The 25,417-nt window shown below is 42.2% G+C and overlaps 1 protein-coding gene across 1 annotated transcript in view; it reads left to right on the plus strand.

The window, feature by feature from the left end:
* The window catches only part of LOC310848685 (uncharacterized protein), a 144,941-nt gene extending 120,291 nt beyond the window's left edge, over positions 1–24,650 (plus strand). Inside the window, exons 3-4 of the mRNA XM_083748107.1 lie at positions 22,172–22,375; positions 23,374–24,650. Of these exons, the coding sequence (XP_083604233.1) occupies positions 22,172–22,375; positions 23,374–23,603 (434 nt within the window). The 3' untranslated portion in view covers positions 23,604–24,650. The remainder of the gene's footprint in view (positions 1–22,171; positions 22,376–23,373) is intronic.
* Positions 24,651–25,417: the final 767 nt, after the last annotated feature.

Consider the following 25,417-nt stretch of genomic DNA (forward strand, 5'->3'; position numbering starts at 1 on the left):
TATCTGGTTGGCCACTGTGGCATGATCCCTTTTTATGAGAAGAGGGATATTGTGAACAGACAAGGGCACACCTCTTTTTATCTGGGGATACCTGAAGAGTCCAGTATTAATTTATGTGGGCACCTGCTTTTAATTCAATTCTTGTCACTTCTATAGAAATTTGCAGTTGATAGGATGATCCTCACCACCAGGAGAGTTATCTTATTTGCTATGATTCTTCTACTTTAGGGCAGAAGATTACAACAAAAATTATAATGGAGCTTGCAGCTACCTTTATATGGCCAGAATAAGCACATGGTTGGAACAATGGGGGAATTAGCTGTGCTCCTTAATTTCAATTTTGCCCAGAACCAGTTTGAAGAAACCAATATTGAGCTGTAGAACCAGCAGAACAGTATTGGATTTCTCTTGTACCTGCGGGCATATACAAAATTTGTCTGTCTCATCACTACTTAACCTACAGCCATTTTCCTTCCAGGATTAAGAAGCCTGGCTTCCAAGCTGGTTTGAGGCCCAGAATCTCTTGTTTCAGAAATTAAGCTATCTATATGAGTTTCTTTCATTGCTTTCTAAAATACTAGAAACCTTGTTTTTTTAAAAAAAGAAAGGGCTTTTAAAAAAGTTTACTGAGGTTTTTTCTGGAAGACAAACACTCGGGTTTTTTTGGGGGGGCTGATTTAAAGCTGTCATGCAGATCTTTATTCAGTGTTGCCATCTCTCAGTTTAAATATAGGTGGTGAAATTTAAACAGATACCATCGAGTATAAGTTAGAAGCATCTACGTATGATGGTGGTTAACTTTTATAGCACAGAACTGTTTTCTACAACATAATGATAATTCTTTATTGGTTCCTTAATTTTTTAGGCGTTGTTGCTTGTAGCAGTTCTTTAAGAGGGGGTAAAATAGTTCGGGAATGTTTCAGCACTGAATCTTGGATGTGTGTCAGACTTCCAGCAATCACTTCTAAGTGTGATGAGGTGAAAGGTGGGAGGAGGTGGGGAAAGTAGAGAGATTTTTTCTGGCAGTTACTGAGAGTGCTGGAGTGAAATCTGGAATATGTCATTAGCTGCTTCTTTAAAAATGTGCTCTCCTCTCCTCAGCCTCACTACTTTTAAGAAGCTGATTTTGCCTTCCATTTTATTAAGGCATCTTGTCATGGCTTTCACTTTAGTAACCCAATCACCTATGCCAGCATTTGCCAATGTTTTCGGCTTCAAATTTCACCAGCTCCCAACCTGCCCTCAAACATCTGAAGAGCACTAGGTTGGCAAAGGCTGATATATATGGTGTGTAAAAATGTCAGACAGTAAAGTTAGCAAATACATAAATAGTCACAACCTTGTCATTGTTTCAGCACCAGGCAAAGACATTTTGGATTTCCTGGGCATGTGAGCATCACCATTGATATGGTACTGTTAAATCTGCTTTTAATGATGCTTGTGGTTTTATTATTGTATTCTTCGCTTTGGCTGTAAATTGGTTTGGGCCTTTTTTAGAAGTGGGATGCAATGTATAATTTGAGCAAATCTAATTTAGAAACAAAATTTCTGAGAGGGGAAACATTACACTTCAGTTTGTTTCGACGTGGATGGGGAGAGCCACCAGATCTCATCTCTCTTGTCTCTTGCAAACCACCATTGTCCCCTGTGGAATGATATGTCCAAGTCCTTCTACCAGTAAGAGGATGCATGATTTTATTCTAGACGTTTACTCCTCCGTCCTCCTTCCCTAGACTGCTTGATCAGCCTCCTCCCAGTACGGCTCCACACTGTTTCCTCACTGCAGGGATGTGCAGCTACTGGGAAGATCAATTTGTTGGTGGTGTCTTAAAAGCAACTTCAACCTTCGGCTCCTTTTGCTGGAATGGTGTGGACAGTGTCATGTGAACCAGATCAGTCACTGGCTAACTACAGATCCAAACAAGAAACATAATCCACTTGGGATGCTATGCTTCTTCAAAGAGCAATTATCCTCATCTGAAAAAGCGATGCTGTAAAAATACCTTGATTTATTTTCCCTCTGAGACTTCCTTATCATCTTTGCTCCATTTCAGATATCTTTCTTTTTTTTCTTCAAATCCCCAGAAAGACAGTTCAGCATCTTATCTCAAAATCCAGCAAAATTCTTTGCACACTGTCTCCAGCTATGAGGATCCTGAGTTTCTAACATAGATACTGTTTTGTCTGATCCTTCTTGTGGCGAGATATGTCATCTTGATTTCCATGGCATTTCTGAGTGCAGCAAATCTCTTCATTTACAAACAAATACAGAGACAGACATCAGATGTATGTCACGTGAAATGTAGATACTGAAATATTTTTACACAAACTTCAAGTTTTAGCTGTGCTTCAACAGTAGTAGGTCAGAAATAGGGATGGAGAAGAAATTTTAGTAAGTTCACATTTAAAGGAAAAATTTCCTAATTCTCACTTTCTGAAACACTGTGACCCAAATGCCATACATCAAAATTCACACTTCACAAATTTTGCAGTTCTCCATCCAAGTGATGCATACAACAATTCATGTACAGTGGTACCTCGGGTTAAGAACTTAATTCGTTCCAGAGGTCTGTTCTTAACCTGAAACTATTCTTTACCTGAGGTACCAGTTTAGCTAATAGGGCCTCCTGCTGCTACCGCTGGAGCATGATTTCTGTTCTCATCCTGAAACAAAGTTCTTAACCCAAGGTACTATTCCTGGCTTAGCGGAGTCTGTAACCTGAAGCGTCTGTAACCAGAGGTACCACTGTACTAAGTTAATGTCAATGCATATATTAGTGAAAATAATGCACAAAATACAAAAATACATTATATTAGGGGAAATTGGTTTTTTATGTTAAGCAAAATTGCATTTGAAAATGTGTGTATTAGGAGAAATTTGCACTGATGAATTTTCATGCAGACTTTTTAAAAAATCACAAAATGGTGTAGGAATGCAGAAAACTGAATTTAAGATCAGAAAAATGAGAAACTGAGAGAATATGAATATGAAAAATTTTACGCATCCCTACTCAGAGATCATCCTGGTTTTGATTGCTAATAAAATTTAAATAATATATCTACAAAGCTCTAACTAGATGACCAGATGCACATTTGAATCCACATTTTAAATCTACACAAAACCACTGGGAGTGATCATAATTTCAGAATGAAGTATCATTCATATGCTGATGACACTCGGCACTATGTTTTGTCTACTAAACATCTGGATGCTACTATCTTTGTTCTGATTCATTTTATGTGATCTGGTGGGTGAGGATTAATGATTAAAAGTTTAAGTTTCACTTGAAATATTCACACATAGCATTCTTGAATCTGAAGAAATAGAGTTGATTTACCATTTTTATAACATGCTCCTCTGCTTACACAGGGGGAAGAGCTTCATATGCAGAATGTCCCAGGTATAATCTCTTGCATCTCAGGCTAGGATGACACGGAGAAGCTGCTGCCAGTCTATGTAGACAATAATGAAGTCTTGTGACAAATACATCTGCTGAAGTAGATAGAGCAATGATTCCTATGTTCCCTATGGAATACTTTTCTATCCTGATGTTTCCTCTTTTGCGCCACTTTTTTTAAATGAACATTTGATTTGGCTAGTGTAAGAACAAGAATAGTAGGCTTTCCAATGAGACAACATGATTTGGCTGTGAAATGGGAATTTCACTTGTGAATATGAGAGTATTTGCATTAGGGCAATATTTGTTGTACAATACTAATTAAAATTGCAGTTGTTAGCTGCAGTGAGTTAGGTTTTAGAATACTAAGCTGTGGTCCAGGATCCCTGTTCACAATTTGGGGGCCCTGTGTGCATGTATTCATTGCCTGCCCCCTTCCCTCAGATGTCAGTTACACAGCTATTGGGTTTGTGGGTGTAGGCACCAAACATATCACTGTGCAGGAAGTGCGGATAGTGTTGAGAATTCAATTCCTTCCGTGCTGCAGATGTGTGGGATTGTTACATGTCACATGTCTGTTTACATTCCTGCACTGATTATTGGAGTCTTGTGAGCGGAAAGGGAGATACGCTGTTTCCGCTCTCTATAGCTATTGTTTTTTTTTGCAGTTATCTCTCCGAGGAAGAAAGACAGAGAGAGAAGCCATGTTTTTTTTGTTCTGCTATGTTTGATTGTGTGCACAATAAATAATAATAATAATAATAATAATAATAATAATAATAATAATAATAATAATTTATTTATACCCCGCCCTCCCCAGCCAAGGCCGGGCTCAGAGCGGCTTACAAGCAATAATAAAAACAAGATGAATGATTACAACTTAAAAACAAAAATAAAATACAACATTAAAATAATGGAACATTAAAATATTAAAATGTAGCCTCATCGCAGGAGGAGAAGGAAAAGAAAGGGGAAAAAAGAGAGAGGGAGGGAATCAAATTGGCTCCAAGCCAAAGGCCAGGCGGAACAACTCTGTCTTACAGGCCCTGCGGAAAGAAATCAGATCCTGCAGGGCCCTGGTCTCATGAGGCAGAGCGTTCCACCAGGCCGGAGCCAGAGTTGAAAAGGCCCTGGCTCTGGTTGAAGCCAATCTAACTTCCTTAGGGCCTGGGACCACTAGGGTGTTGTTATTTATGGACCTTGAGGCTCTCCGTGGGGCATACCAGGAGAGGCGGTCCCGTAGGTATGAGGGTCCTAGGCCGTGAAGGGCTTTAAAGGTCAAAAGCAGCACCTTAAATCTGACCCTGTACTCCACCGGGAGCCAGTGCAGCTTGAAAAGCACTGGGTGAATATGCTTCCATGGCAGAGACCCCGTGAGGACCCTCGCTGCAGCATTCTGTACCCGCTGGAGTGTCTGGGACAGCTTCAAGGGCAGCCCCGCATAAAGCGAATTACAGTAGTCAAGCCTGGAGATGACCGTCACATGGATCACTGTGGCCAGGTCGGGGCGGGAAAGGTAAGGGACCAACTGCTTGATGCGGCGAAGGTGGAAAAATGTCGCCTTGGCTGTTGCTGTAACTTGTGCCTCCATGGAAAGGGAGGCATCAAGGATTACACCCAAACTCTTAACGGAAGGCAATGGCACTAATTGGGCCCCCGCAAGAGAAGGGAGTTGGTCCCTCATCCCCATGCCATCCCGACCTAGCCATAGGACCTCTGTCTTCGAAGGATTTAGTTTCAATCGGCTCCCACGAAACCATCCAGCCACAGCTTCCAAGCATCTGGTCAGTGTGTTCGGGGCCGAGTCAGTGTGGCCATCCATCAGCAGATAGAGCTGAGTGTCATCAGCATATTGGTGACAGCCCAGCCCAAAGCTCCGGATAATCTGGATAAATTAGACTTAGATGTTACTCCTCAAGGCTGAGCTTCTGCTAGTCGTGTGCTCATGTCCTTGGATATGGGTCACATCAGCGTGACGGGAGACCGGAGTGATGAATCCTGGGTGATGCTGCATCGGGGGGGAGGCACTGGCCTCGGCATTATCACCCAACAGCTAGTGGGTGTGATCCCAATTCTCCCCACTCTGGTCACGAACACTCCTAGCATCATGGTTTAGCTTGGGGCACACTTTTGCATCATCATCTGCTATGGAGTAAATTGTTGCTTTCCAAGTACAGAATCTCCCTTGCTAGACAGTGGCATCAGTTTATTTTGTCAATCAGTAATCCATGTGTTTGACTGCTTCAATAACTGCATGCCATTTCTCAATGACTTTAAAGAGATCATTGTCCAGGCTATCTCTGATAACCAATGCGAGGTATTGTTTGGGAAATAACTGGGGTTCCATATTAAACAGCAATCTGCAGGCTTCCTTTGAAACCTCAATTAAAGAGGAGTAATCACACACACACAAAAGCAGCAGCAGCAGCCCACCACCCTAAATATGATAAATGGTAATGTTTTACTTGAGGTGTCTCAGGGCTGATATATCGGTTTTAACTTTTTTGCTTTCTAAAGCGGTAAAGAAAGTGCAGTGTTCAAACGCTGGTGTCTGTGTTGGGGAATAATGGTGTCCCATTTTGATGAATCCTCTGTCTCTTCTCTTATCTAGCATGTCTGAACTCTGAATGTTATCTAACATAACTTTTTTTATAATGCCTGTTCTTTGGAGTACAGCATTACAATGAAGCCGGTGGTGCTGAGTGAAGTTAATCTTCACTCAGACTTGAATTCCTGCTTGCCTTGCCCTTTCTAAGGAGCCAAAGTAACTTGGGACATTTTGACCCGCAGGCATTTTAAGGCTTAGGGAGTCAAAGAAAGTGAGGTTTGGTGGCAAACAGAGACACCGAGCTAGACATTCTTATTCTTATTTTAGTGACTGGTGATCAGAGTCTTACTGCCTCTGAAAACAAGGGTGCAACATGGCCATCCTGGTTAGAGGTTTTGACTAGGAACTGAGAGACCAGTTTTCTAATCCTAACCCAGTCATGCAGCCCACTTGGGTGACCTTGAGCCAGTCACTATTTCTCAGCCTATCCTATTTCACAGGATTGCTGGGTGGATAAACTGGAGGGGGAGAAGCGTGTACACCACCTTGAGCTCCTTGGAGGAGCGATTTCATATACATGTAATAATCAATCAATCTGCAGAGTGGCCTGACAGTATAAAGCAGTCTCAAGCCTTCTTCTGCTTTAACAGTCTCACGTGACTGTCATGCATGTCGACAAATTACTGTTCCCTTACTACTGTTGATCACCATATATGGGATTTATAAACTCTTTCATGGTCTATCCTGAGTTACTTCGACTACACAAGCAATTGGAGAAGGCAAGTGAGGTAGATATGGAGAAACAAGGTGGTTCACAATTCAACAAAGTATCACAATGTGGACATGTGAAAACTGCAGACATTTCTAGACAGGTGGAAGCCCAGGGGACCTGCACAACTGATGACTCGCCAAGCCAAGCACGGCCTACCGGGTATCCAAGTTAGGCTTCCTAATACAAATGTGCTCTTTTTTCCACTTGCTCAATTGGACTGGATAAACAAGCAGGCAATCCATGGTGTCAGCCTACCATGGATGACTGATGGACTGAGCTTGGCTTAGTGGACCACCAGTTTGAAAGACCTGCTGCTGCTCTTTCCTCCCTTGGGTCTGCCGCATCATACAACAATGCGCAATGACTCTTCCACCACCACATGCCTCATTTGCTGTTGTCCTGGCTCTCTTTTCAAAAGGATTGTCTGCTTTGCTTCCTGCCTGCCTGCCTGCCTATTTTCCCCATTAGAGGAACCCAGCACCGTGGCTCTGAAAACAGATGCCAAAACACACATACACACACAAATCCTTTGCTGTGTGTCATTGCCTTTGCTTTGTCTCTTCCTGCCCTTTCCCTCTCACTAACCTACCCTATGCTTTTGTGTCCATTCTCTAAATAAACCAGACAGACAGAGACATGTACCAACACCCGGGCTGCTCAAAATAAACTGCTGCTGCAAGCATCATTAGGTGCTACATTTCATGTCATGAAATAACAGTTCGGATGTGTTGCCGTTGCTTCCTGCGATAAATCCTCTGAAAAGAAGCAATGACTTTGCAGCATTCTTTTGACCCTCACTGATTCATATCCTAGTGCTGGAGTTCCTACTGTCTGCCCCCATCCCACCCTTCACCCTAATTTAACTACAGAGGATAAGAGCTGCACACACAAAGGCCTGGGCTGTGTGAGTCAGAGAGCGCAAGTGAATTTCCCCACTAAAGGCTGTGGCTGATTCATTCCATGTCTCCCAAGTTGACTGCAGAGATGAGAGTGGTTCTCCATGCATAATGTATCGATTTTGTATAAATGTCCAAGTCCTGAGAATTGTATAAATGTATAAATTTAAGAATGAAAGGATGAATTTCAGGCATACTGTGTGGCATGCTATATAAAAAGTCTTCAAAAAAGACCTTATTTAAAACCTTCTCATTGTAAGCAGGCATGCAGCTAGAAGTTGAGTCCTGTGCAGCACAGAAAGGAATTCAGATCTTGCTCCCACAGAATGCACTACATGGGTTGGGTAAAGAGCAACGGAATTAAATACATATTTAAATAAAATAGAAAGCTTTTTTTTGCAAATTTAACAGCATATCAATATAAGTCCAAAAATTCTCCAAAGCAAACTCATGCAGTCAGTGGACCAGGCGGACTAGGCTAGTCACCTAAATGTTCCCCTGGTGCTTCTTTCCCAAACCCCGGGAAGCTTCTGCCCATCTTAGGGATGGAGGTGTGATGCTCTAACAGGTCCAAGAGCCCTCCCGCCACCTTCCCAAAGCCCTCCCAGCTTTCAGGAGGAGGTAGGAGGGCTCCAGCATCCTGTGAGAGTCCTGGCACTTCCTTCCCCAAATCCCGGAAGCTTCTGTCCAGCTTAGGGAAGGAGGCGCAATGCTCACACATGTGATGTCAGGATGTTGCGAAGTCACACATACACTGTCGCCCACCCCCAATCACCCTCGCAAGCCAGGGCTTCTGGTTGTAACTGTTCCCATATGAAAAATTTCACTGCATGCCACTGACTCAGATCTTTTGTGCATGTAGAGACCAGCTGGGAGCTGTATCGGCAATCTCAATCCTTCCCCAAGTTCCAAAATCCAGAATGGGACATTTAGTTGGACATTTTGATTGTGTGTGTGTGTGTAGGGATCTAGTATTCTTCACAGTAGTGTGGGGCAGGTCTACAAGGCAATCCTCTCTACACTGGGATGGGTAGTGCCACACCATAGTCAGGGATACACATTGAAGCAAGAAAGGATTTCCCCTGCTGGCTTGCCCATTCAACACTGACTTCACTAATGCCCCTCCCTAGCCCAGCATGGGTAAGCTGCAGCAATGCAAGTATCAGGAAGGCAGCTCCGCTCTACCACAGATGCTTGTCCTTGTGTGGTTGAAGGCTGCTGCTTAGGGTAATTCAATTTTACTAGATATCTCCTCTTTTGCTATGAGTTGATTTGGGCTAGGCATCTTATTGTTAGGTCTTTTGAAATGAACAGTTGAACGAATGGCTCAATGTGGATAGCGGGTAGTATCTACCTAAACAGTCATGCCAGCGCAGCAACTTGTAACTTCCACATCTTCTCCCTGCATGGCCCTGTGCTCCCCTAAATCTGCAGTGGAAGGTTGGGGAAATCCCTGGAAGAGATTTAGAGGTGTGTCAGTGGCAGGGAAGCTACACCACATAGCTAAAAAGTCATTGTGCTAGCATAATTGTTTAGCTGGATACGAGGTGGATTTAGGGGAGCGCAAGCAGTTTGGTTGCACTGGGTGTGAAGCCTCAGGGGTGCCACAGAAGAGGCCACAATTCTTCTTTAGAGTGGTGTGAGAGATGCAAATGTTTGCATCACACTGAGCACCACTGAAATTTGAGACCCCAACATCCACAACTGGCTGGATACAGCCCACACCACTGACATAGGCGCCGACTCCATGGGGCCTGAGGGGGCCCGAGCCCCCTCAAAAATTCGTTTGGGGGGCTCCGCCCCCCCAATAATTTAAGAAAATTATTAGTTATATTATGCTTTGTAAAATCAGAAAATTATGTTGGTATTTTTTATTTTCCTTGTTTGACGATAGTTACCTTTTAAAATACATTCGGTAATGAGTTAAAACAAAGCCACTCCCGATCTAGAGAGGGGGTGGGGTTGCGGGCTCTCGACCCATCAACAATCTCGCGGGGCTGGTGTCAGCCCCGCGAGAAGCGGGGATTCCCCCTAGCTCATTAATATTCACCGCCCACGGCGGCAGCCAATCGGCTGCCGCAAAGGGTGGGCCCTCACAGGTTCACTTAAGGTCGGGGCAGCCCGGGGCTCGCCCCTTTCGTTCCCCCAGCAGCAGCGGTTTGGAGGTCTTGGCCCCCCCCCAATATTTTTTATAAGTCGGTATGGGCCCCCGCCCCCCCAATATTTTTTATAAGTCGGCGCCCCTTACCATTGACATTGTTGGTACTGGACATTGTACGGTAATTTTACTGTCATTATGTTTATGTTTAAAACATAATAGGTTAATTGACAATGTGCTAATAGCCTTTGTTAATAAACCCATTATGTTTTATGTCCAAACTTTTAATCAATTGTTAACTGTTCAATTGTCAATATTATATTGCGGTGGTATTATAATTCTTACTACGTATTGTGGCCATTGTGCTATTATTTTGTTTATTTTCTGTGAGCCACTTTGATCAGAATGTCTCTGTGGCAAATGCAGTCTAATAAACAGACAAACTATGGCTTCCGTTTTATTGTGTTAACTCAAGAGACTTAGATTCTCTATTTTGATACCTCCAAATCAGCTTCTCTTTTCACTTTCCGATCAAAGCATCTATGAAAAGCAAACAGTCAGAAGAATGAGAAATGCCTAATGTAAAAGGATTATATTCCCAAACAAATACAAGCAATGGACATCATTCAAAAAGAGATGTTCAGATCTCTTGTCACCAGGTTAAACTTCTATTGAAGGATGTTGACCTCTTGTTGCTAGGGATTTTCCTTCCGCTTCAGTAGTTTTGAATTGCTAATGAATAATCCACTTAAGCTGGTTATATGTCAGAATACTCCGCTCTAATTTTTTTCTGTGCTTTTGATGCTCCTCAATTCACATTCATAGTTTTACATCATAATTTAATGCTGCCAAAGATACAATCAGAAACAGAAGTGGAAATGCTAACAAATCTGCTGTTATTTCTATTACAGCTAGGAACTGTTTCGTTCTATTTTTTTGAAGAAGAAAAAATTGCCGAAGGTTGAAATGAGTCAGTTTTGAAAACCTGAGAAAACATCTAACATTGTAACTCATTACTGAAACCTGCTCTCAAAAGAATTCTAGATTATCTTTGAATTTAAATTTTATTTTTTAAAAAAATGTGTTGCGAAATCCTAATAAGCATCATATCAAAGCCCTCTATTGCATGAACTGAATGATCTTATATTATAGGATGCACCTATAGCCAGCCACCTGTTGTTTCTTTCTGGATCATATGTAAATATTTGGATGCATAGTACATTAGGTCAGTATATCCTCCTCATCATCAAACCTTTTGTTGGCATCACATACAAACATCCAAAACAAATCAATACAGAATTACCACTTCCCCAGTGGCACAAAACATTTGTTAAAAGAAAGGAGGCAGAGCAGTCTATCGCCACATGTCTTGGTCACCAGGGAGATCAGACGTCTGCATTGTATTTCGACAACAAAAAACCAAATAGAGATATTTAGCCACTAACTTGGTGAGCTCCTGATCATTCCCCAGTAATAGAAAATGGATGTTGGTCAGCATATTGTGCTCCATACGCTGGTATGGGGGTAAAAAGTGTGTGTGTGGTTAAAAATTCATTCTGATAAGAGATTCCTTGGAACAGATGCGGGGAAGCATTAGCCCTCCAGATGTTGCTGAACTACAACTCTTATCATACCTGGCCATTGACCATGCTTGCTGGGGCTGATGTGAGTTGTAGTTCAACAACATCTGGAGGGTCAAAGGTTATCTACACCTTCCTTACAAGAAGAAAGGCAACTTGTGGGGAAGGATAATTCTGAGGGTGGTAAAGAAGTTCTGATCTAATGTCCTTCTGTCCTTTCCTTTTCCAGATGTGTATTCACATTACATTTGCCCTTAAAAGGTGTAAAACTCATGAGGGAAATGCTTTCCTTGTACTAATTAAGTTTTACTTTCTGGTGTTTTAATATGCAACATGCACAAGGTTTGGGGTATTAACAGATGAAAGCTCAGAGCAACAAGAAGTAAAACAGCAAATTACAGGCATGTACAAGGGACGAGGGTGGTGCTGTGAGTTAAACCACAGAGCCTAGGACTTGCCGATCAGAAGGTCGGGGATTCGAATCCCCGCGACGGAGTGAGCTCCTGTTGCTCGGTCCCAGCTCCAGGCCACCTAGCAGTTTGAAAGCACGTCAAAGTGCAAGTAGATAAATGGATACCGCTCTGGCGAGAAGGTAAACGGTGTTTCCGTGTGCTGCTCTGGTTCGCCAGAAGCGGCTTAGTCATGCTGGCCACATGACCGGAAGCTGTACGCCGGCTCCCTCGGCCAATAAAGTGAGATGAGCGCTGCAACCCCAGAGTCAGCCATGACTGGACCTAATGGTCAGGGATCTCTTTACCTTTTACATATATTCCAGCAAGGGTGGGAGGAACTAAGACTAAGTCACTAGCCAAAGGTAATGCAGCATAAATAAAAATGGCTACAAAATCCCTCATCATTTTTCCGTTGCAGTTATTGCATGATCGATGTGGTTGTAGAAACCCTAGAAAGATTTGATTCTGGAATGATGTGCCAGAAGATATTCATTACACACACAGCTAAACTTCCCTTACTGTGGAAAACAACCTCCACAATTAAAAGCACAAAAAGAAAGGTGTAGAAAGAAGCCAGAACTCTCCAGAACAAAGTTCTGGCACCTCTCGGGTGGGCACTATCGTCATTATGAGAGAACAAGAGAGGCGTTCATTGTGAGTTCCGGCACCTCTTTTTCTAGAAAAATAGCACTGCATGATAATAGGAACCATAATGTATTGCTATTCATTTGGGGAATAGTCTTTTCTGAATGGTTGCAGCATAGTGAATCAGCAATCTGCTTTCTTGCTAGGGTGGTCAAAAATACGTCTGCCTACAGCAGATGAAAGTTTGCCTAGGTCTAGGTGTTGGGCTTGGCATCCTACAATTTAGTCAATTTCAAAACCCATGCAAAAGAGAACAATGTGCTGCACAGGATCAACCAGTTGAAAACAGCTGGAGCATTTTTTCTCTCTCTGTCTTCTATTCCTAATGATGTTGCCGCATGCAGCTTGAAATATTTTTTTTCTTCCTTTCTTAGAAGCTTCAGGATTAATTTGCTATCAAAACAGACAAGCATTCACACACTGAATAATGATCTTTCTTAAATTCATAATTTATTATGTTCTGTGATGTCATGAATTAAATAAATATGATTTCTGAGTAGATGCATCCTTTCAGAGCATAGCAATTAGACCCTGCATGACTTTGCTCCTTAGCAGGCATGGCAAGAGGTCATGTAGCCCGTCAAGAAATGAGCCGGGCTTTGCAAAAGCTGACTGGTCAAGCATATTAAAGCTAAGAGAAATCTCCTGGGAGAAATGGCTGGATTTGTAAACGTAATGCAATGGCTGTATGAAATGAAATGGAACAATATTGCTAGAGATGTTACTGTGGTTAAAAGCTTTGGGCTAAATCCAAAAGTCAGTTTTCAATCAATACTTTTCATTCAGGCAAAAACTCTTTGTAGTCCATGAAAGATTTGTCTTCATAAAGACAGGATTAAAAAATATATATTAAAAGGGTGGAGTCAGGGACTGCTTGGAGGCAGCATATGTTCAGATCAAATTGCAAGGGCATATAAAGAGAGACACTATCTTAGTGGCTGCTTCACAGTTGTGAAAATGCCTTCCGTGGAAATTCACAAAATCCTGAGATGACGCTTTTTCCCCAGCCTGTCTTGTTTGGACAAACTCAGAGAGGGTGAAATTAAGCTACAACTTTATTGTTTCTAGCTCTCAGCTTGTTGAGGTTGAGCTAGGGATGTGCCAAACCATCATTTTATTTCCACGGATATTTCTGCCTCCTTGCATGCTGGCATTGTAGGGCTGGGAAAGTTACCAGCAAAAGCAGCAGTGTGGTTTTCACAATGTAGATTCAATTCAGTGTTGTGCTTTGCAAATTTATTGATTATTATGGTAATAGGCTTCTTTGCACATCATATTCGCTATTGAAAGCACAAAACACCCTCTCAACAGTGTAATGCGCATCCGATTACTTGCGTGGTATAACTACAACTAGCTTAGTTTAATAGTGCATCATGTTGATAGTCCATCACTGTGCGCTGTGTGTGTGTGTGTGTGTGTGTGTGTGTGTGTGAGAGAGAGAGAGAGAGAGAGAGAGAGAGAGAGAGAGAAAGAGAAAGAGAGAATATGATGATAAAACATTCTCAATCTTGCTGTTTCATGACACCACTTATCAACAACATAAAATACTATTTTCGCACTAGGAGTGGAAGATCACAAATATTTACGCTAGCCCTCGGCTGAGCACTTGGGATAACATGGGCAAGACCACAGTTGAAATAAATGAATCATCTCAAAAATGATACATTTAAGTTAAGAAATGCACCATACTGGCTATCAGATAAAGACCATCTCCCCTGGAAATATAACTGAATGGGATTTGGGGGGAAAGCACAAATTGTCCTTTGTAATATATGTCTGCTCCAACTATGCATCTCTTAATTTGAAAAATAAGCCATTTTTGGACTGGTTTAATATGTTACAAATGGCATTATGGGTATCCAGTTAAGCTTCTTCAGTGCATTTCTATTGGGCGGGGAGAATGGCCTGGAATGACACTATGTCTGGGACAGTCTCAGAAAAATGACAGGTCACAGCTGGCAGCTGTTCAGAAGCGCCATCACTAGAGGCAGAAGTAAAAAAATATTGCTTTTTAAAAATGAAAATAAAGACTTACTATCGTTGCTGCCACCAAGGATACCCCCCCCCCCAAAGTCTCTTAAGAAATCCTACCACTGAAAAATCACTGGCAATTCATCACCCACAATAAATTATGCAGAATTTGTCAGATAGAACCATCAAAGAGAATAAACCAGTTGATGCAAGCACTGTGCCCCACCTAGGGATGTTGGAGAATTCCAACAAAACAAGAAAGTGGAGTGGAAATTTCCAATTTCCACTTATTCATCCCATGTCCAGAAATGAAATCAATCCAGCAAATACAATCAGTGTTCACTGTTGGTTTTTTCCCACCTGTTGCATTGTGCTTTCTTTGCGCTGAATGAATGAGGTGGAATATTGTAACGGCAAGGTATTTTATGTAATTAGTTAAGTAAATTCCATAAGTTACATAATTTCTCTGCAGTTGTAAAATGAATGGCATGGTTTTTGACAGAAGATGAACTGCAGTGGAATGGGAACAGTGCTGATGCTGGAAATCCAGGGCAGAATGGAGAAAGATGCCTTCTTATATCGCTTCCCGTTTCCTACCCCACCACAATGGCCAGATTCCTTTCTGCCTGAAGATAGGGGCAGCATGGCATTCATTTATATATTCTACACATGCACATTCTTCCTTTCCTTTCTTTGCACATCTTCCAACACCTTTTAAAGAAAATAACTAAAAGCTCCTGCTACTTGAACAAAAAAGTAATGCTAACTTAAAATACTTTTCCCCCAATGAAGGATGATGAAGTCCTTTTGAAGTACCTTTTTGGGAATGTAAATTGCATGATGCTCTCAGATCTTTATGAAAGAAAAAAAATTCTCATAAATTTGAAATTTTAATTCAGTTAGCTGCCAAAAGCCTTTTAGTTTAGATATTTGATAATTTCTCAAACTTTGGTTCCTAAAGACAGGATTCATTCATACATTGTACGTCTTTCCTTCTGTCTGTCTGTCTGTCTGTCTCTCCATATATATTTTTGGTCAAAAACAGGATATTGTTCTGGAGACTGAAGTAAGCAATGGAAGAAATCCTGGCCCATGCTAGTCAGAAGTTTCATCAGCAAAATGTAAATTCAATATGCAGATGACCTATATTATCATCTCTCTCTGGTCTAAGAAACACATATAGAGAAGAAGTTCCCAAATTCCCACAAGCTTTATTTAGATGGTCCATGGTGCATGTGTAAAAGTACAATTAAGACTCATACAGCAATTTTCTTCCATAGGAAGAAACATTTGGGAACCACTGCTACAGAGAACATACTATTGGCTGTTACCTAGATTCTACCTGTTTCCTGTGTATTTGACTCAACCATTTGCTTTGCAGCCCTCTGTAGACATTCAAGATTTTTGCATATGAACGTATGGGGAAATGGGAAAGGATCATACATGCTGGCTCTTCCCCCCCAACTGCATCTGTTTGGTACTCTGTCAATCTTGTGCAGGTGGCTTTTGAAAATAATGTATGGAAACATCTGTGTTGTAGATATTTATGCTATCACACCTTTCTTCCAAAAAGTGCATACACACATGTATTTAATTCTCACAACAACCCTCTAGAGTAGGTTTTGCTGAGAGAAAGTGGCTAGCCCATTACTACCAAGTGAGAAAGAAGCTTCTTCATATATTTTAGTCTGACAAAAGCAGCCAAGGCTGTGGTTTTATTTGCGGTATGGGAATCGTTGCAGAGGAGATTGGATATGGAGACCTTTGAAATTTTATTTTGATAGTGGTAACCAAATCCCAGCTCTCTGTTAGCTCTGTAGCATATAAGGGCTGCCATTTAGAAATATGTTGAATGCAAAGAAAATCTAAGAATGAGCAGCAGAGGCCCCTTTCCCATTCAGATCAGGATACTCCTTCAGTCGTGTTATTCACAATGGTGTGATTTAAGAATTAAATGTCATCCCAGTTATTTATTCACTATTCTCAAATCCCCCCCTTTTCTGTGTATAAATTGGTGCTTCAACACTTTTTTATTCAGCAGCAGAATTATATTTATTAATATTTTGCCCTTTCAGTTTAAGGCTATAATTTAAACTGCAATTGCATAAGTCAGGGGCGATAAAACCTATGCCCAAGAGTTCAGGGAAGCCTTGTAAGGAAGTGATTCTTATCAAGTGTGCCTTGAAATTATGTCTCTGTGAAATATGTAATAACAGGCAGTGGCTTCTGCGTTAAAATCAGATAACAAGGGAGAGATCAGGACAGTTTAAAAGGCAGTGTGACATACTACACAAAATATTCAACTGGAACCTAGGGTGGCCAGTTACACATCACTATTTTTATAAAAAAGAACAAAAAAGGGCACAGATTTGCATGTGCTAATTTATATCTATAGATGCAAATTAAGAAAGAATTGTGAGATTTATTTAAATAGCAATACTGTACAATAAATCTCACAATAATGGGGAAGACTATGAACGGGCAAGCACCGCAATCCCAGAGTCGTTCGCGACTGGACCTAGCAGTCAAGGCTCCCTTTACAGGGAAGTGGGTGGCGCTGTGGGTTAAACCACAGAGCATAGGGCTTGCCGATCAGAAGGTCGGCGATTCTAATCCCTGCGATGCGGTGAGCTCCCATTGTTCGGTCCCTTTCCATTCCAGCGGGAAGGTAAATGGCGTTTCCCTGTGCTGCTCAGGTTCGCCAGAAGCGGCTTAGTCATGCTGGCCACATGACCTGGAAGCTGTACGCCGGCTCCCTCGGCCAGTAAAGCGAGATGAGCACCGCAACCCCAGAGTCATCTGCGACTGGACCTAATGGTCAGGAGTACCTTTACCATTACCTTTAAAATAAATCTCACCATAGTGGGGAAGACTATGATTAGGTGACCTATGTCTGCTCTGCCTGCTGTTCAGATGCTAACTGTGGACGGACAATTTTAAAGGAGACCCTGGTCTCCATTCTTATGGCGCTTTATCTTTAAACCACACATGGATGGAGAGCCTTTCAAATAAATGACATCTTCAGACAGATGACTGTCCTCTGACAGCCCTTGACCATCCTACTTGGCACATGGCTATCCTACTTGGACCTGAAAGACCTGGGTTGAAATCCATGACCACCATAAGAACATAAGAAGAGCCCAGGTTGAAGATGCATCTAGTCCAGTGTCCTGGTTCTCCTAGTGGCCAACCAGATGCTTATGAGAAGCATGTAAGCAGGTGCTCTCCCTGTGGTTTTCAACAACTGTTATTGAGAAGCATGCAACCTCTGGAGATAAGAGCATAACCATCAGGGTTAGCAGGCTTATCCTCCACAAATTTGTCCATTCTTCTTTCAAAGCCCACCAAGTCAGTGGCCATCCCTACATTTTGAGGAGCAAACTTCATAGTTTAATTCTGCACTTTGCAAATAAGTACCTTTCATGTCTGTTCTGAATTTTCATTGGAAGTCCACAAGTTCTAGTGTAAAGAGAGAAGGAGGAAAAATATATATTTTCACTTTATGCCATGAATCTGAGTGGGCTTTGACAAGTCACTTAACCTACCTCAGAGGGATTCCATGAAGATAAAATGGGAGCTCCTTGGTTGAATGTCCCTGGTAGCCTTACAGCTCTCATGATTCCAGATTATGTTGGTGACTACATTCCGCATGTTATAGAGGGGAGACATATGCTCTGTGGTTATTTACAAATGCTTTCGGGACAAAAGGATTTTCCAGTTTCTAGGCATTCATTAAGTTCTCCAAACCTTCCCTTTGCTAACTATTCTTCTTGCAGACAAGGCAATCAGAGCATCTGGATTTCTCAAACTAGAGAACCCTTCAATTTATAGGCTTCACATTAGCACCATAAATCTGCACATTTTGTGATATTGTTTTTGATTCTCTCAATATAGCATGATCAAAACATGTATGTTTTGAAGCTTTATTCCAATAGGCTCCCCATGTAATTAGAGACATGAGAGACCCAAACTGGCAGGATTTGACCCATTTTCAAACACACGGCAGAACGAAAACAAAAACAGGTTGTATGCATCTTTACTTTGGTTTAATCTTTTAAATGTTCAGATACATTAACTGCAAACATTTTTTTCTATGCTATTTCGCTCTCTATCCACAACTCTAGATGGAGCCTGTTTCTTGGCAGTAGTTGCTCCACAAGTTATTTAAATATAGTTCCATATATTTTATTCTAAAAACAGACCATTAGCAATTCAAGTGGCTTCTCCCAGGTTAACTCCCATCTTGCACAGCATTTGAGCTGCAATCTGCACACTGTTCACTTCGAAATAAGGTCCTTGAAATGTTACTGAAGTCTACAATAATATTCAGGCTCAATTACAGAGGTCCCGCTCATAGTAAAATGGTTGATCTGAAGACAGAAACACCTCTTTGAGGTAAAGCTGCCTCATGTGTAGAATTCCCCCTCTAGTCATTCATAATTACCTCACATAAATCATACATTTAACATTTTGGCTTTGTGGTATTAATGGAAACATTTTAAGCTCTTCTGCAAGTTAGAACTTACGAATCTAACTCCAAATGATTAAGAAAATGAAACCGTATTTCTCCTCCCACCCCAAGTTAAGAATCTTGATTGCTTTGAATAGCTTCCCATTAAAGCTAGGGAAACTACTCCAGCCTTGTAACCTGATGCAGTCAACAACACAAAAAGAGAGCTTTCAACACAGATGAGTTTTTCTCTTTGTAGAGGACATACAACATCTATTCTCCACCAACATGTGTACATACCCTAACCCTCAATGTCAGCCACTGACAGTACTGATAACACCTATCAGGTAGGATAACCCAGGAACATGGGTAGGCAAACTAAGGCCCGGGAGCCGGAGCCGGTCCAATCGCCTTCTAAATCCGGCCCGCGGATGGTCCGGGAATCAGCATGTTTTTATATGAGTAGAATGTGTCCTTTTATTTAAAATGCATCTATGGGTTATTTGTGGGGCATAGGAATTCGTTCATTCCCCCCCAAAAAAAATATATAGTCCGGCCCCCCACAAGGTCTGAGGGACAGAGGACCAGCCCCCTGCTGAAAAAGTTTGCTGACCCCTGCCTAGGAGGTACCCAGGGACACTTCAGCTAGTGATTCTTTATATTTTATCTGCATAACCAGTGGCACTACTCTTTCTGCCCTGACTCATTCTCTGCCTGTCTTAGTGCAGCCCTGACCTTTTATGGGCTGTGTGGTACACTGTGGCATCACAATGGGGAGCGGGGGGCAGTGCACCCCAGGTGCCATGTCTGGAGGGGTGACAAGAAGGCACCCCGCGGGGTGCTTGCCCCACCGCCTCAAGGCTCAGCGGTGTGAGCAGCCATTGCGCTGCCACAGCTGCATGTGGAGGATCCTCAGTTCGTGGCTGCAGCTGCGAGCAGAGGATCCCGCCACCGTCTGTACGGCGCCAGTGGCATACCGCTAAGCACAAAGCATGCACATGCGCTGTACATAGCGGTTTGCTGCCGGTGCCAGCCAAGCACCGTACGGACTGCGGTGAGATCCCTCCATCACCGCTACAGCCACAAGTGGAGGATCCCTCTGCTGCCGCTGCAGCTGCGAGCAGAGGATCCCACAACCGTCCGTACAATGCTCGGGCGGCAGCAAACCGCTATGTGCAATGCATGTGTGGTGTTGCACGTATGGGCTGTACATAGCGACACCACACATGCATCACACATGCATCCATGTAGCGGCGCAACGCATGCACAGCCGGCGGTTTGCCCCTCCCCAGGTGTCAGTTAGTGTTTGTTCATCTCTGGTGGTACAGTCCATCCACATCCCCTAATAGATCCCACCATGTGTTATCGGGGGGGGGGGGCAGCACTTAAGAACATAGGAGGAGCCCTCCTGCATCAGACCAAAGGGCCATTTAGTCCAGTATCCTGTTCACACAGTGGCCAAACAGATGTTTCTGGGATGCCCACAAACAGGACGTGATTGTAACTGTGTCCTGTATACTTATGCTCCCCTGGCACTGCTATTCAGAGGCATACCACCACTCATCCTAGAAGTAATATAAAGCCATTTACCATTGTAATACCCATACACAAAGCTTGCAAATTCTTTTGTAGTTCCTCTCAATCCCTTCTTGTTTTAATCACCCAAATATGTGTCTCTTCTTCTTCCTTCTGAGATAGCATCCCTGCTATTCTCCCCATCGCACCTTCTGAACATATGCGTAATATGAAATCTGTTGTTAACGGAGCCAAATCACCTAAGAATCTGCTTTGGTAATGGCGCTTTAAATGTACTTCCATGTGTACTTGAAACTTAATAGAGCTGGGAAAGTGGCCAGGTTTACACTTTATATGTTGGTCATTCTCCAGCCTGTGTTAACAGAATTCCACACTTCCTTTGCTGCAAACATCCACTGCCAGAGGCATTAAGCCTCTTATACCGGTTGTTGGGAATCACAAGCCCCATTTCTGTAAAAACAGAGCAGGAGAGGCATGTCAGATGTTGGAAAAATGTCTTTTCTTATGACTAGCCATATATCCTAGACTTTGTCATGGTACCTTTTAAACATTTAACCTGTAGTCTGAGCTGATGCAGAAATAATGTGCTGATTTCATTAACAAAACTTTGAGGATTACCTGAGCCCAAGAGTGGGAACCAGGAAAGCCATGAACCATCATTTGGGAGGGTCAAATCCAGCCTGCAGGCTGTGGGTTAGCTACCTCTGAGTTAAACGTTACTTGAAATGTTAGTTATTACATTGGCAATGGTAGGGTAGATGGTTTAACCATTTTTAGTGCTGGTTATCAACTTTATTTTCCTGTTTGTATATTTTTCCAAAGCTGACTGAGTTCGTATAACACATTATACTCTCTATGCGGACTTAAGGAAGTTGAAGGAGGCCAAATCTCTTCAGGAAGCGTGGAAGTTATTTAAAAACCTCTATAATAGAGGTTCAGATAAAATGTATGCTACAGGTCAGTAAGCGGATGAGGAAGTCTTAGAAAATGCCAGTGTGTTTAAATAGCAGTGTCAAGGAAACCATAAAAGGTGAGAAGATTTCCTTTTTAAAAAAGCGGAAGTGTTGCTCAAATGAGAAAATAAATGGAGCATTAGCTTGCACGGAGCAAATATAAATTGATGATAAGGCAAGCAAGGAAGGGATTTCAGAGGGAAAATCAAACAAGCATTTTAAATGCAACAGGAAACTATGCAGGCAAAAACTCTGGTGTGTAGAGGACTGTGCTGGGGAAGGATGCAGAAAGGCAAATGTATTCTGTAAGCAAATTGGGTGTCTTTGGGTGTCACTGTGGGAGATGTTGGGATGAGGTAAAAGGTAAAGGTAAAGGACCCCTTGGTGGTTAAATTTGACCGGCACTAAAGCGGCACTTATCTCTGCTTTAAGGCTGAGGGAGCTGGCGTTTGTCCGCAGACAGCTTTTCGGGGTCATGTGGCCAGCATGACTAAATGATGCATGAAACAGCGTGATGAGTGCCAGAGCACATGGAAACACTGTTTACTGTCCTGCCACAGCCTTACCTATTTACTCGCATTGGAACTGCTTTGGAACTGCTAGGTTGGCAGGAGCTGGGACAAAGCAACGGGAGCTCACCCATTGCACGGATTGGAACTGCCAACCTCATGATTGGCAAGCCCAAGAGGCTCGGTGGTTTAGACCATGCCCCTTTACCTTGGGATGAGACCCAAGTCTAAACCATTCTTTCTTGGAAGTGTAACTGAGGAGGTGTGTCAAAGAGAGTCCTACCAGTCGCAAAAGAGCTTTTACCCACCCAGACATTTTCCTTGTATGCCAAGCTTGGGAATTAATCTTTTATTTTTTTGCAGACATGTTGCCTTCCCCAACTGCTTCAAATGTATCCACTTCAAATCAGGGCACTTCAGAGAGATTTCACCTGAGATTATGGAGCAGAGGGCTATCAGTGGCTACTAGCCACAGTGGCTATGCTTTGCCTCCTCGGTCAGAGGCAACATCACTTCTAAATGCCAGTCACTCAAAGTTACAGGACGACAGAGCGCTCTTGTGCTCAGGTACTGCTGGTGGGTTTGCCACAGGCATCTGGTTGGTCACTGTGAGAACAGGATGCTGGACTAGTTAAGTCATTGGGCCAATCAAGTAGCACTCTTCAGATGTTCTTATGAGTTCAGACAAGCCCTCTTCAGTTTGAGATTGGTACAAATTTGATGCACACCCCTAGTGACAACTGCCACTTTAAAGAAAGCAATTCAAAATGCAAATAGCATCACTACCCTGTCTTAGGTAGGTGCTTTCAACGTTAAGTTGATGTTTTTAAGGAGCTGCCTCCCAAACCTCTAGGCTAATAAGTAACTAGCCCTGAGTCAAAATAAGAGGGATGGGGTCCTATTTCACAAACGTATTGCCCTCTGCAAAGAGCCTTCATTTCAGTGATGTGTCAGGGCAGGCACAATCATGGATAAAAATGTCCACCACATTTAAACTGGCAAGTACCATGTTAAAAAGAGGCAGCCTGGAGCACAACCTCCAATTTTGCTCGTCTTTTGGCAAACCGTTTGCCAAGAAAGGGAGAGGAGTAGGATTTCTGCTCCAGGTTCCTTACTTCAAAGTAATGCTTCTTTAAGTGATGCAATCTCTAGTGTGACCCTTGTTTCTCCCCCTGCTATTGGCAAACTATTTGCATTCAGACAATGGACTAATTCACTGTAGAAATCACCTTTTCTAGGGAATAAATAGCTATCATGGTGCCGTCCAAGTGGTTTGGACTACAGGTGCCATCATTGCAGGCCATTGGCCATGTTGCCTAGGGTCAATGGGAGTCATAGTCCACAACATCTGATGGACACCACATTGGCGACCCATGTCCTGAAGAAAGGAAACACGAGAAGCTGCCCTGTTTGCAATAGCCTAGAGTGTAAAGTGCAGGGATAATCGTATTTGTCTTCACAATTGCACAAGGCCTGCAGTAGTCCTCTGGCATTTGTGTTTTCAGCTTGACAGGATTGTTTTCCTAATTTGTTCAGCTGATTTTTCTTTCTTGTTTGTTTAAAAGGAGCACAGTCTAGAAGCCTGAACTCTGATGTAAAAAGGATAAGGTCTTTGATGATTCAGGTCAATGGAAGATGTAGAGCCTATGAAGACCTCCCTGCGGAGCGACGTTGCCATTGGTTTAGATCTCATCATCACAAGTCGACACCTTTATTGCTCTGGAGCTTTTTCACAGATGTCAGCGACATTGTTCTCTTTGCTCTTGTTTTAAACGACTACACTGTAAATAAATAAAAGAAACTGGATTTTTTAAAATAGAAAACCTGTTAAGCTAAGTTTGTGGAAATTCTCAGTAAAGAGTGAAATCTGCCACATGCCCTCTAACTCCTGCACATCATCTGCAAGTGCCTTTTCAACCATGTCAAAAAGCCGACTTGTGACCGGGTGTCAAAATAGATGGGGCAGACAGATGAGGGTTCCATCTTTAGATGTGCATTTCCTTCGTTTCATTACTTGCCGGCAGAGACTGATATTCTTTCAGTATGGTTTTTGCCGAGAGATATTATACAGATAAATCAGAGGGATATATAACCAATGGCTCTGTGGAAGCCTTACACCAGGATCATTTTTAGTTCAGCAGTGCAAAACCAAATTTAATTAATAGGGCTGAGTTTTTAACCGACTTGCTTTTTATAAGACTTATTAAAAGATAAAAGTGATGTATGGAGAGCCACTGCCTTTGAGTGTGTGCTGCAGCCTCATTTGCATAATAAAGGGGGTTTGGCACATGAGCTTCATAGTAATAATAAATGTGTATTAATGAAGACAATTATAGACACACAAAAATGTATGCCGCATAAAGGGAAGAATCTTGGTTATTAATGTTGACAAATCCAATACAGATGGCATTATGTTAATATTATTATAAATCCTTATTGTTATGCATGGATGTATATTAAAGCTATCATTATGAATCATATTCTGTCAGCTCCCATGAGAAAAGGAAAGTACATGATGGCAATATGTAATGGCAAAATGCTATTGTCATGTTTATATTGATGTCAAGTTCAAATTGAAATTAGTTCTCAAAAGTTGTGACAGCCACATGGTTATCCATTTGAGTAATAATTAACATTCCACATAAATGACAGTAATAAATTAATATCGAGATAATTAGATTATGTAACTGTACTCATGCTCTGAAGTCATCTGATGTCAAAAGGAATTGAAAAGAAATTTTGGGGAGGCTGTCACACCTGGGAATGCACACTAGATATGCTGAAATGTATACTGGAAATGTGATTCTCAAATCTCTCTAGAATAAAGCACAAGTCATCTTGGTTTGCCTTTTTGATATGTATTCTACTTGGCTGTGATTGTCCTGATTCCAAGAGTCACTTTCAATTTATACCTGTTGTACAGTGGTAACTCGGGTTACAAACACCTCGGGTTACAAGAACTTTGCTTCAGGATGAGAACAGATATCGTGCAGTAGCAGCAGCGGGAGGCCCCATTAGCTAAAGTGGTACCTCAAGTTGAGAACTGTTTCAGGTTAAGAACGAACTTCCAGAACGAAATAAGTTCATAACCAGAGGTACCACTGTACTCTAAAGATAACCAGTATCTATCAAAATACAGCTATCCATCATGGCCAAAGAGAGAGAGAGAGACCTGCGCAGTATTTTATTTATGCACAAGCTGAGGTTTGCTAAGGAATGGATTGAGACCTCCCTCATGGAACCATCTGTTCTAGTAGACCTGCCTTTGTGAAACTCTGTAAATTTTCATTTAACACATTCCTTATCAAATGAGTTAGTTTAAGGAATCAGTCAGTGGCTTGGGAACAGAGCTATGACAGTTACTCTATCACAGTTGCATGCTGGACCAAACCTGCAGTAACAGTGAAGCAAAACCCACACTAGGCTCTCAAGGACAAGGTTCCTGGCATCCCTGGCACCGACTCCAACAGCCAAAACTTAATTCAGGAGCCTTTCACCATCTTTGTACTCTCCATTGCAGACCTGTATCTGGTTGCCAAATATGGAATGCTTTCTAACCTTTCAGGTTCCTGCTAACGCATCCCAAAGAAGATCTGGCTTGCCATTCTG

This window comes from Podarcis gaigeae, assembly GCF_964106915.1.
Source record: "Podarcis gaigeae genome assembly, chromosome: 7".
In the NCBI taxonomy this organism is placed as follows: Eukaryota; Metazoa; Chordata; class Lepidosauria; order Squamata; family Lacertidae; genus Podarcis; species Podarcis gaigeae.